This window comes from Triplophysa rosa, linkage group LG8, assembly GCF_024868665.1.
Source record: "Triplophysa rosa linkage group LG8, Trosa_1v2, whole genome shotgun sequence".
Lineage (NCBI taxonomy): Eukaryota > Metazoa > Chordata > Actinopteri > Cypriniformes > Nemacheilidae > Triplophysa > Triplophysa rosa.
Genome location: NC_079897.1, coordinates 18,034,282 through 18,046,298, shown reverse-complemented (window position 1 = coordinate 18,046,298; position 12,017 = coordinate 18,034,282). Strand labels below are relative to the sequence as shown.

The 12,017-nt window shown below is 39.5% G+C and overlaps 1 protein-coding gene across 2 annotated transcripts; it reads left to right on the top strand.

The window, feature by feature from the left end:
- Window positions 1-658: 658 nt before the first annotated feature.
- rasip1 (Ras interacting protein 1) lies at window positions 659-11,770 on the top strand. Of its 2 annotated transcripts, none has more exons than XM_057340830.1 (18): window positions 659-702; window positions 1,434-1,574; window positions 1,797-2,164; window positions 3,231-3,352; window positions 3,767-4,218; window positions 4,423-4,683; window positions 4,902-5,131; window positions 5,310-5,468; window positions 5,937-6,141; window positions 7,615-7,913; window positions 8,272-8,433; window positions 9,022-9,062; window positions 9,422-9,540; window positions 9,881-9,993; window positions 10,111-10,399; window positions 10,550-10,713; window positions 10,825-10,966; window positions 11,063-11,770. In XM_057340830.1, the coding sequence occupies exons 4-18, from the start codon at window positions 3,231-3,233 to the stop codon at window positions 11,239-11,241; spliced, it is 2,937 nt and encodes a 978-aa protein (XP_057196813.1). In that variant the 5' UTR covers window positions 659-702; window positions 1,434-1,574; window positions 1,797-2,164; the 3' UTR covers window positions 11,242-11,770. The 2 variants fall into 2 exon arrangements, with proteins under 2 accessions (XP_057196813.1, XP_057196812.1); XM_057340829.1 differs by having other exon boundaries at window positions 660-702; window positions 9,386-9,540.
- Window positions 11,771-12,017: the final 247 nt, after the last annotated feature.

Sequence of the window (12,017 nt, the reverse complement as noted above, 5' to 3'; positions counted from 1 at the left end):
GTACTTTTAAGAGGACATTTACTTGCCCGGGCATTTGGCGTGACATAGTCTATATGATGGTGATGTTCTTGTGTCTTATTGTTTTGTTATGTTGTTTATGTTTTTACCTCTTTTACCTCTTTCTTGTCTTAATCTTGGTTATTTATTTTTATGCTGTTTTATTGGAAAGCACTTTGGTCAACATGAATTGTTTTTAAATGTGCTATGTAAATAAATAAACAACCAAACATACACCAAGGTATGTTTTCACTTTTTTGCAATAATGTTTTTGCAATGTATCCATTGTCTGAAGCAGGTAATTCACAATTTTGCATCTATTGTTTACTCTATTGTTAATAGACAATCTATTGTTTTATTTTTGCTACACTTTGCCTGTATGTCAATAGTATGACAATAATCCAAACCTAACTTCATGCCTCAGTTTATTTCTTTTTTATTATTTGTAGTAATATTCTTTTATACCATAGTCATTACAATAAGAAGATACTAAACTATTTTTATAGTCGGTTGATGTAATTTTTTTGCATAGAACCAAAATTTGAAGTTGGACTAAGCATATAGTGCAATGACTGTCCTTTGCCTTTGCAGGGCACTGCTGACTACCAAACCGTCATGCCCTTCCACAGTTAGACATACAGTAACAGTTGGAGCTGAAGTCTGAGATATACAGTGATGAAGCTGAACTTTCAGAAGTTTACCAAAGTAGGCATACTGAATGCACACTTATTCATTCCATGCACGTTACCTCTGAGCAAGAGCCAGGAAGAGCTTTCACTAACATTCTAAAAACAAACATGGACGAACAAGTTTGAATGACGCACAGGAGCATTCACAGTCTGCTGTCAGTGCTTCCTGTTTTACAGTCCAACTGCGCTCAAAGCTAATACTGAGCTAATTCTTTCGTTTGGACACTTTAGGAATTTGTAAAAATGGTATAGTAAATATAAAATTTTCAGTGAAAAATACAACATGTTTTTTTAGGCTTAGGGTGTGGGTTGATATAAGTCATTTGAATTAGCTGAATATTAAGACAATAGCAAAATCTCCCCATTTAGCTAAGGTGAACGTGTTTGTGTTAATAGAATTGTGCACATGTAGGCATTACACTGTTTTGAAGTATAATTGCAGATGTGGTTTGCTTTGTCATAATGTGAACCATGAATCCCTTTTAATTCAATGTTTTTCTTTTTTTAAATAAGAAGTAAAAGCCTTATAATTTATTTAAACCTTGTAAGTTATTTAGAGATCGGTGTGTTTTATCAGGGTTTTATCTCTCTCTCTTTTAGAGTCAGACACAACATGGTTTTATTGGTGTTACAACATAAAATCAAATAAAATACAAAGACACAAAAGCTCTAAAGATATACACACATGCACATAGACAGATATACACAGTTCGTCTTCCTTGACACCATCATTTTGTTGTTGACAAGGTCAGAGGTTACAGGTGCCTCTCTGACTTTGACATCCTGTCCCAGCTTTCCTGCTTCCTCTTTGCAAAAACCCGACAACAAAAACCGAAGAACGTACTAAGGATAAAAGATGCTGATGTCAGTGCTACTTCTATTCGTTTGGTAATAAACATATATACTGTTTACATTTTTTCCACTATAACCAAATCATAAAGTGATAGACAAAGTGTTAGGAAATTATAAATTATATACTGCATTTCTCTGATGTTTGTATGAATGGCTCAGCTCTACATTCTGCTTAAGAACTTTTCTTTTTGTCTCACTCATACATTAATATAGCTGTGTGTGTATGCTTCATAATCCCTCTCTCTCGTGCTCTCTCAGGATATAGGTGTTGTCCAATGTGGAGGAAGGAAATTCTGTCATTTAGAACAATGGGCCCTGCTTCTCTATCAATAGGCACAGAAAAAGCGAGAAAGAGAAAGAGAGAGAAATGGAAGTCAAGAATACATGCTAAGACCCTCCTGGAGAACAGGGAGACTATTTTGGATAAAAAATGAGAAAGTAGGTGAAACTAAACATCTGGTCACGTAACGTCAGAAAATGGACTATTTAAGCCTAATCGTTCTGGAATAAGGAGACATACGTTGGACATCCACTAGTATCTTTTCAATATTATCTGAATACATTTACAAGCAACAACAGCAGTTCAGAAGATTTATCCCGGGATAAGCGGAAGCCAATCACAGTGGGTAAGTCACATTCAAATCATCTGGTGGTGAGAAAAGCCATTTCACCAAACTCAAAATGTCATATTTGGATCTTTTGAGCTGTAGTCAGCAATATACTGAGAACATTTCCCCAACCGAATGTTGTAAATTTTGTTTCTTGTTTATTCTACATCCACCATTTACTTTGTAGAATGTGAAGAAATCAATTATGGTCAAAGAGTCAAGACAATAAATAGTGCAGAGTACACTGGTAAAATAAGCCTGGGGTGAACTTCTTGACTTTTGAGGAATGATAGAGGGCTGAAGACCCTTAGGGGATCTGTTCATGGGTTTTCCCCATCAGCCTGAGAAGATGCACGGAGGTGAAGCCCACAGTCAGGGTGGAGGACAAAAGTGTATGTTATTACATATAACCAACCTTCAACATTTCTAATGAAAGTACAAAAATGATATTCATAGAATGTGGTTTGGCTATATGTCTGAACTTCAGGAGCGATAGTTTTGTGACGGTTGATATCCTCGTTGTGGCCTCTTGGCGAAGCCACTTGACTCTTACTTGACTTCCACAAGTTTGCTTAGCTCAGGAGCGACAGTGCCAAACCTCTGTTGTTCATTAGAGATGTTGACATGAATGTAAAATAAATCTGTTTCTATGAGCCGTAGCTGTTCACCGCCTGCCCTGTCAACTTTGGCTAGCTGCGTTAATACTGCGTTACTCGTAGACCTTTGGTTTAATGAAGAATGTATGACACTGCATGTCCCGATTGTTGAACTACAAAAGCTTTTCCTGCTGTTTGTCTGCTGAGGTCATAGAGTGTCATTCACTCAAACGATTTTGGAAATGATAAAACTTTAAATGACACAAACCCAAAGAAGAAATCTTTCTTCAAAGTGTTGCAAGATGCCTAATATTGTTACCTTATGTCAACATTCTCCTCTTCTTTCCGTTCTTTCTCCGTCTGTTTTTGTAGGACATTTAATTTTTGGGTTTTCCTTTGACAATTTTTTTTGGTCTTTTAAACTTTCCAGTCTTCACATTCCTACCTGTCTCATTCAATCCTCTCCACCCTCTTTCTTTCCTTCTCAGATGGAGGAGTCTGGTAGTCCCCGATTTAGGAAGCTCCATTTCCCAGTGGGCTTGTGGATCAATTCTCCACGAAAACACTTTGCGAAGCTGGGAGCCCGTTGGCCCAGTGCGGCATCAGTCAAGTTAGTGTTGTGAACTTTGCTTTGCTTTATTGAAGGGATAGTTCACCCCCCAAAAAAAAGTCTTTAAAAAGAAGACCTTTTGAGAAATGTCTCAGTGGTTTGGTGTCCATACAATGGAAGTCAATTGGGGTCAGTGTTGTTTGGTTATCAACGTTCTTCAAAATATCTTCTTTTGTGTTCTGAAGAAGAAAGAAGGTCAAATAAGTGTTTGGGTGAACTATCCCTCTAAATACAGTCTGTATAGGGCTTTACCTATACTTCAGTGACAGCTTCTATATTTTAGAAGTGACTTATAGTCACAATAATATGAACATTTTGACACTTGGTTACTGTTTTGTTGTGATTTTGACTAACTGAGATTATGATTAGTATGATTTATCTATTGTATATTACCTTTTTTTTCATTTTCATTAGGTCCACAACCAGTTCAGATGCTGCCTCACTGCACGAAGCTCCATCATCAGCCCCTTCCTCCTCCCTCTCAAACTCCACCCCTTCTCTTGCCCCGCCCTCTCCATCCCAATCTCCAGCCTTTCTACGCCCTCGTCCAGTCAATCAGCAATCTCGTGCCAAGCGGCTCTCCCACCTCTTCCTGAGAGGTCGGTCCAACAGCGACAGAGACCGCGGCATTGGAGAACGCGAGAGGGAGGTATGGGTGCATTCTGCCACGCCCTCATCACATCACTACCTGCCTCCTGCTTCTTCTAATGCCCCTGGCCTGGTCAAGATATATGGAGATGCCCTGTCCAGCGGGGCTAACTATCGGAGCTTGCTCACGAATATGCACTCCACCTCTCGCCAGCTCATTCAGCAGGTCATCACCCGCTACACTGAGAGGGAGAGAGAGAACGAGTGTGAAGACACAGGTATGTCAGTAGCTGTAGTGATGGAGCAAAAATTTTATGAGTCCATACATAATTTTGCACTAAAATCAACTCCAAATTTATAAAAGACAAAGCATCAAATTGTAGAGTCTCAAGACATCACAGATTAGATGTAGGAAATTAGACTTTACCCGCTCATTATATCATTCCCTTCTAAACGTATCAACTTCCTGTTCACCTGGTCAGCTCTTCAGAAATATTCCCCCGAGGAATTCCTGTTATGTGATGTCATTGGAAAGCCCATTCACCAGCCAGATGGAGCCATTAAATGGCAAACAGAGTGCAGAAGGGGCGTGGCAGCCTGGGAATGCCCCTTACAGCTAGTGGACATGTGGAGACCCAAGGATGGTTTCGAGCGACGGTTCGAGATCCAGCGCCTTGATGAATATGAGAGGGAGGAGAAAGAAAAGGAGAAAGAGCGAGAGAGAGACGGGGAGAGTTATCAAGGTTAGAATGAAGATGAAGATGTCTCAAGATGCACACCAGTAATGTTTTTTGTAAAGTATGTTTTTAAAAACGTCTTAAATATCCTAATTTAACTAAGGCCTAGTCCTGGTTTAAGGTAATCCCTGTCCAAGAAACTGCCCAATAGTCTTTAGTTTAATGTGTAATTTTACAAGTAGAAGTGAAATTTAATTAGTGGGAAATAACTTTGTTGGCAACAGGAGTACGATGGAGGCGGAGCCGCATGGCATCCGGAGGCGGTCCAGAGGAAGAAAGAGGTCACCGGGGACGGAACACTGAACTTAGAAGGAGCATTAGTGATATGAACCTGAGTCTGAGACGTCGCCAGGGCAACAACTCTGCCAATGACCCTCGGCGTACTAGCAAGGTCCCAAACAATGAACAGGACAGGAAGAACATAGTGAGCATGATAGCAACGGAGCCAGGGGAGGTAAAATAAAAAACGATTATAGAAAATAAAAAATGCATGCATTTATACATTTGGCAGATGCTTTTATCCAGGTTTTGGAGTATGCTAGCATGGGTTAGTTCAAGTATGGGTTAGCTTGCAATCTAAATAAAGCCAGGCAATAACCATATATCAATATTGCCCTTCCCTAATTTTTAAGACCCCTGGTTCACGATGTAGCAGCGAGGCAGACAGATGCACTCGTGCATCAGAGGAAGAGAAGGACACCTGTGACCTGGAAGTGATGTCGCAAAGTCTGATCCTTCCGCCAACGGATCGTCCCTACTTCCTGTTACTGCAAGGCTATGACCAGAGCAAGGCTAGACATGCATCATCTCACTTATCTTACAGCTACCTCATGACATCATACCTATATTCCTATAATCGCATCATACCATCACCGCTTTCATACCTTTGAGTGGAATGGCCATTGAACGCGCGGCACAAAACAGCCATACAGAGGCTCTATAAACACACGCGGGCCGGACAATAGCAACACAAACATGCTGTGTCTACATCTACATCTTTGCACAATGACCTCACACAAGCGTGCATTGTGGAAAACTGTAACACTCTTCATTCCTTATCATCCTTGTATTTCTGCAACTTAAGACAGGAGATCACACAGATTGTGGTAAAAGACCACAATGACGATGATAACAGCTTTTTCCACTCTTGCTCTCTCTCTCCCCCATTTTCTTCATTGTCTTTTTATGTCTCTCTATCACCCCCTCATTCTTTCTCTACACGCCTCACTGTCTTGCTTGTTTCACTGTTATTTCTTCAGGACTTTGTGCTGTACATCATGGCGGGTCACACGCATGTTTTTGGGCGGAAGCCAACATTCCGCGAGCGTGAGATGGACAGGGAGAGAGAGAGGAAGGGGAAGAGGCCTCTAAAAGTGGACACTTTCCTCTCGGCTCCTGACCTGCTTGTCCGACACCTCATGATCAGGAGAGACGCAGCTGTCCCTGAGCAACCCCGCGGTCAAGGTACCCTGACCATACGACCACAATGAAAGATCAAATAAACTTCAACAGCACAAAACAGATGTTTTACATTCTGCTGATATTCCTTTTCACTGTATTTCAAGTGCATTAAGAATGTGGCACATCCTTAAAGGTTAAGTTCACCCAAAACTGAAAATTCTGAGTTACCCACACTAGTTGTTCCAAACCTGTATATATGTCTTTGTTTGGTAGAAAAAAAGGGAAAGATATTTGGACGATTGCTTGTAACCAAACAGTTCTTGGACCCTAATGACTACCATAGTAGGAAAAAATACAATGGTAGTCAAAAGCGCCCCAGAACTGTTTCCTGTCCTACAATCTTCAAAATATCTCCTTTTGTGTTCAACAGAACAAAAAAAATATAAAGCAATTTTTCCTATTATGGTAGTCAATGGTGGCCAAGAACTGGTTGGTTATAAGCATTCTTCAAATATCTTTCTCTGTGTTTATCAGAACAAAGAAATTTATACAGATTTAGAACAATTTGAGGGTGAGTAAATGATGACAGGATTTTTATTTTTGGGTAAACTATCCATTTCGTGACAGAATGCTTTTTAGTTTGGCCGGATTATGATTAGGAAATAAAAATGAACTGACAAATGAAATCTTTTAAATATTTAAATAGTTTATTCCTGACAGCAATATAATTAGATGGAGGGCTTATGGAGTGTCCTGCCTGATTTCTTTCTTCTAAAATCTTAAAAAGTGTTTCCTCTAATTTTTTAGAAGAGATTTTAACAAAATGTCAGACTGTACTCATATTTGCTCAGACACAAAAGCAGTCAAAGATCATTACTGTGAGTTCATTAATTCATGTTTGAATTCATATAGGATCACTATGAATTCAAACATTTCTCATCAAATTCTTCCAAAACCAAATAACATGACTTACGCTGTTCACGTTTTGTTTTGCGCAATTCCAGCATTATGATGGTGACATTTTCAGTCAAAACTTTCATTTAAACTTCAGTATATGAACCAATGTGTTAGTAATATTGATAGATTCAAGACATCAGAAAAATATCAGTCTATGCACAAGTTTTCTATTTTAAATGATTCATGCGTTATAGATGTGATTAAAAAAGAACAGTTTTTGAGAGACAACATACTTTGTAGGATTTCTGTGAATAGAAATGCACAAACCAGAAGCAAGATTATACATGGAGAAAGACATAAAATGGAGAAGGACATAAAATAGTTACTATATTTTAATTTTCATGTCCCCATTTATGAGGAATATATGTACTGTTATGGATGTGACACTTATTCACCAATTCACTTATCTAACTATGGAAAACTATGCTTTAGAAACACAAAAATGCTTTAAAAACTTTCACATGGGTATTTAAACCTTTAAATATTGACATCTTCTGGTAAAAACTTGCATGGAACTGCACATTTCTAAAGTACAGCATTGGCATCATAACTAAACTTATACTTCCCAATCTTTTCTAGCCTTGGTACGTCCATTCAGAGGAGGACCAGTCACTCTAAACGGAGCGCCACTTTACAGGGAAGCAGTCCTGAAGCCAGGAGACTTGCTGGGTCTTGGCAGCCACTTCCTCTTTCTTTATCGCGACCCCCGAGTGACCCCCGCCCTGCCTCTGGCTTTACCCCCACCATGGCAAGGTGACATGTCGACTTCCTACGGCCCTGGCAACGTGACAGATAGACAGGAAATGCTCCGGCTGTATCTGGGGTCCACAGAATCACTGCTGAGATTCCAGGCCAAACATGCGGATGCCCTGCTGCAGGTAAACACTGATATAATCTGATATATCTGCCGTAAACAAACACAAGTGCATCTAAACAGAGACAGAGGGAATTTTATCACAATGATATACTGCAGCAACCAAACAGTAGTCTGCAGCGATTTAAAAAATCAGAGCACAACCTAAGTTTAACCACAGATGCCAAAAAATCTTTCATGTCTGAATGTTTATATTATAGCTTGCAAGTAGCACATATTTCTTAAATGCTGCAGTGGAACATCATTTAGGGAAAATGTTATCACCGCTAAACTGTTGTGAAACAAATACTGCGGTAGGTTTAATTCTGCAGTGGATTCTTCTTGTTTATTTATATAATTCGTTTACTTTGTTTTTCTTTCAGGAAATTATCTCAAAGAACTCCAGCCCAGATTCAGGGGGTGGGGCTTTAGCACCTGCCTATCTTCTGTCGCTCATGATCGACTATGCCTCTAAACATCTGGATCCTGAATTAATACCGCAGCTGCTATTAAAGGCAGCCAATCAGATCAAAGGGATTGTTTGGGTGAGTAGACGATATGACACAAAACATCATGATATCGCAAAGCATAAAACCACAGTCTTTATAAGGAGTAAAGCATTGGGTTGCGCTGTTATATAACAGTAATGTGACAGCCATTGCAGGGTAAACATGATATTGAACATTACATGGCTTTGAACAACCCATGACTGTATGTGAAACCTTTTTTGCTTTCTTAGGCTCCCGTTGGTCGGTTATTGCACTTAGACCTGAAACGCAACAAACACTTACTATGTAATAGAGTTAATCTGCTGAGAGTGTTTGTGCGCTGGATGTCGAGGTTGTGCGAGAGTGCTTTAAGATGGAATTTCTCTCTCTCTCTGTGTGCTGTGAAGTTGTGGTTGAGGAGCCACAGCTGCAGACACAGATGGGCTTTCACTGGAATTTTGCCGTAGTTTGTAAACAGAGGTTGACTGATGTCATTTCCACCCGTTTGGAAAATGTGCTGTCATTGTCCGGACACATCAGCCAAACACTCCCGCCCATGCATTCATCCGAGTCTGCTTTAATCTCTCTCTCTCTCTCTCTCTCTCTCTCTCTCTCTCTCTCTCTGTTCCATTATTCATCTTTCAGGACAAAATTAAAGAGTTTGGTGACAAACATCCAACACAAAAGTAAGAACCTGCACTACCTCTCTATCCTATCTTCATCTGGATACGCTGTTGTAAATGTGTTGCTAAGTCATGTTATGGGCTGTAAACAACAAATTCCTCTCACCTTGCCCTGCATTAAGCTTGTATCATGGCAATTTTACAGCATTTTATATTAAAACATTAAACATACGTGTCTGGAATATACAGAAAAAGTTCTGACGTTTTTAGGTGTGACTTGCATACATTTGGGTCCATTTTACATTTGATCACATGATAAAGACTCGTTGTTTCAATCTTTACGTACTACGCCATGCTGAGGTTCAACAGTTTTTATGTGTTCTCAGCTCAGCAGATGCTGAGGTTGAACTTCCTCCACCAAGTGCCCAAAAGCTCTCCTCTGACCTTCAACCTCTCATGTTCTGGATGTCCAACGCCACTGAGCTTCTCAACTTCTTTCAGGTCAAAGTTGAAGCCATGGAAAAAGAATGGGAATTTGAAGGTGAGAATGATATCAGCAATTACAGCATGTTTTCTCAAATAAAAAGCACACGCATCGTTGTAATCTCCTGTTTTAGACGTGTTGTGTCTTCTGTTCACCTAAATCAGTTTCATCTCATCGCTTACTATGCCGTCTTGTCCCTTTTGGTGAACCTTCTAGTCTAAGCAAACATTCCTTCATCGTTATGTTCAGCAAAAAATTACATTTCGGAGCAGACATCTCGAATACAAGCAGTTCAGTTCATGGATTCCACACTGTCGTCATAATGTCAACTTATTTATCACTTTTTGTTTAGCATATTCTTATGACGAAACAAACGGTTATGTTTTGCAACCTGTAGCCCCAGGTGACCCTGTTCTCTCAGCTGACATGGACACCTGTTCTGAAGCGCTTGCACAGCTAGATGATGTCATTATGCACACGTTTCAGCAGTGTGTTTACCATCTGACCAAGGTGAGGGAATATGCATCACTCTTACATGAATATGCATAAATCCTTCATATGTAATCTTACATATTTGTTGCATACAACACAATATTTGGATGTGTTTCCTTCGTCTCTCTTTTCCAGACTTTATACTCTCTGCTACCAGCATTGTTAGACACTAACCCGTTCTCCACCGAAGAGAAAAAGAGAGGAAAAGCAGGAGGGAAAGACAGAGCAGGTGGTGGAGGAGAGGGAGACGAGGAAGAGGATGTCTCCACTTTACCTCCCACCGTAGCAGGACTGGTGGAAGTGTATCGGTGCTCTCTGCAGCTTTCCCGAGAAGCTTGCCTCTCTCCGCCTCTCACTTCTCAAACATTTGGATACCTCTTCTTCTTCACAAACACATCTCTTCTCAACACACTTTTGGAGAGAGGTGAGAATGTACAGTCTTTCATAAACACTGTTTGTGCGTGTTTGGAGCTGTGATGACAACAGTTGACCATTCTGACTCAAACAGGACACGATGGCAAAAAGTTGATGTTTGGTGTTGTTGAAAATTATTTGTTTGTCTTTGCTCATACAGATAGTCTGTTCTCGTGGTCACGTGCTGTTCAAATTCGAACTAATCTGGACCTGGTTTTAGACTGGCTTCAGGGAGCAGGCCTTGGAGACATTGCTTCTGAGTTTTTAAAGAAGCTATCGGTTACTGTCAACTTCCTGTGCATACCAAAAACCCGTCTCATTCAGGTGAGCGTTTGACCTCTTTGAAGACTTGACCTTTTGACTGTAAATATACATAAATCCATAATTAAGTCATGAATTATATTTCAATAAACATCTTTCACTTTGTCCCATTAGTCGTCATGGTCCAGTTTACAGGAAGAACATTCCTTGCTGAGTCCTGCTCAGCTTCACCATCTTCTCAATCATTATAAGCTTGGACCAGCTAGAGCTCCACCATCTTCATGGACTCCACCTCCTGGTACTGAACTTGGTGGTGGTGAGTAATAAGTTAACTGACTGCTTGTTTTTCATTGTTTAAAATTATCTTCATGTTCTTAACATCAGCTTTTTGTTGTTCTTAATGTTATTCAAGATATTTTTGAGAGTTTCTTGGACCATCCACCTCTTATTCTGCCTAATGAGACACCTCGCCTGGACCTCACCCAGCCAATCCCGAGCCCTGAGCTACAAAAGGAAGTGACACGTCTGCGAACGTTCCTGTGGGGGCTCGACCAGGATGAACTACCGGCTAATCAGCGGACTAGGCTTTAACATTACTTCCATCCAGTTGTGAAATGATGACCACAATACAAATTTTATGCAGCCTAATAGAGAAACTATCCGTTTGTAATACGTGTAAGCTACATTAGAGCCTGTTCATGCAGAAATACTAGAACTGTATTTGCCTGACAAGCACATGAGTTAGATTTGAATGCATTATATTGATTACATTATGAATCTTAATCATTGTAAATGTGCTTGAGAAGTGAGAGAAAAACATAAGTGTGTTTTGATGGCCTTTAAATAGATATTCTCAAATACAGAGTTAAGTAATTCTATAAAATAAAAATAAAAATGATAAATGTTGAGATTCATTGCCTGGTTGCAATGATGAAAATGGTTTTTTTGTGCTTGTAAAGTAGGCGTTTAATTAATTCATAGATTGATATGTATCTAAATATAACACTACTGTAAACAGTTTAATCTTATGATCAGGAATCAGTTGTTGAACATCTTTTTAATCAGTTGTATCGACCTATTTTACACATAATGACTTTTCACATGTCTGTAATAAATACATAAAATCTACATGTACTGTAATGATTTTTTAATAATGTTATCTCAGTATTATATTTAATTTTTAAATAATGACAGACAGATTACTGTAAACAGCATTAAAACAAGTCAAGCAGCGTCCACATGCTGTTTTATTAATCACCGCTGGGTGGCGTGATCGCAGTGACTCAACGACAAGTGAGAGACGACACTGATCAATTCTTTACCAAAATCACTAGCAAGGTAAAGTCTATACAACAATATTAATGTTA

Excerpts from the sequence above, each read along its gene's own strand:
- rasip1 (XM_057340829.1), top strand. The coding sequence starts at position 3,231 with ATGGAGGAGTCTGGTAGTCCCCGATTTAGGAAGCTCCATTTCCCAGTG. Across the intron at positions 8,434-9,021 it reads AGATCAAAGGGATTGTTTGG|GACAAAATTAAAGAGTTTGG; the intron begins GTGAGTAGACGA and ends TTCATCTTTCAG. Across the intron at positions 9,994-10,110 it reads GTGTTTACCATCTGACCAAG|ACTTTATACTCTCTGCTACC; the intron begins GTGAGGGAATAT and ends TCTCTTTTCCAG.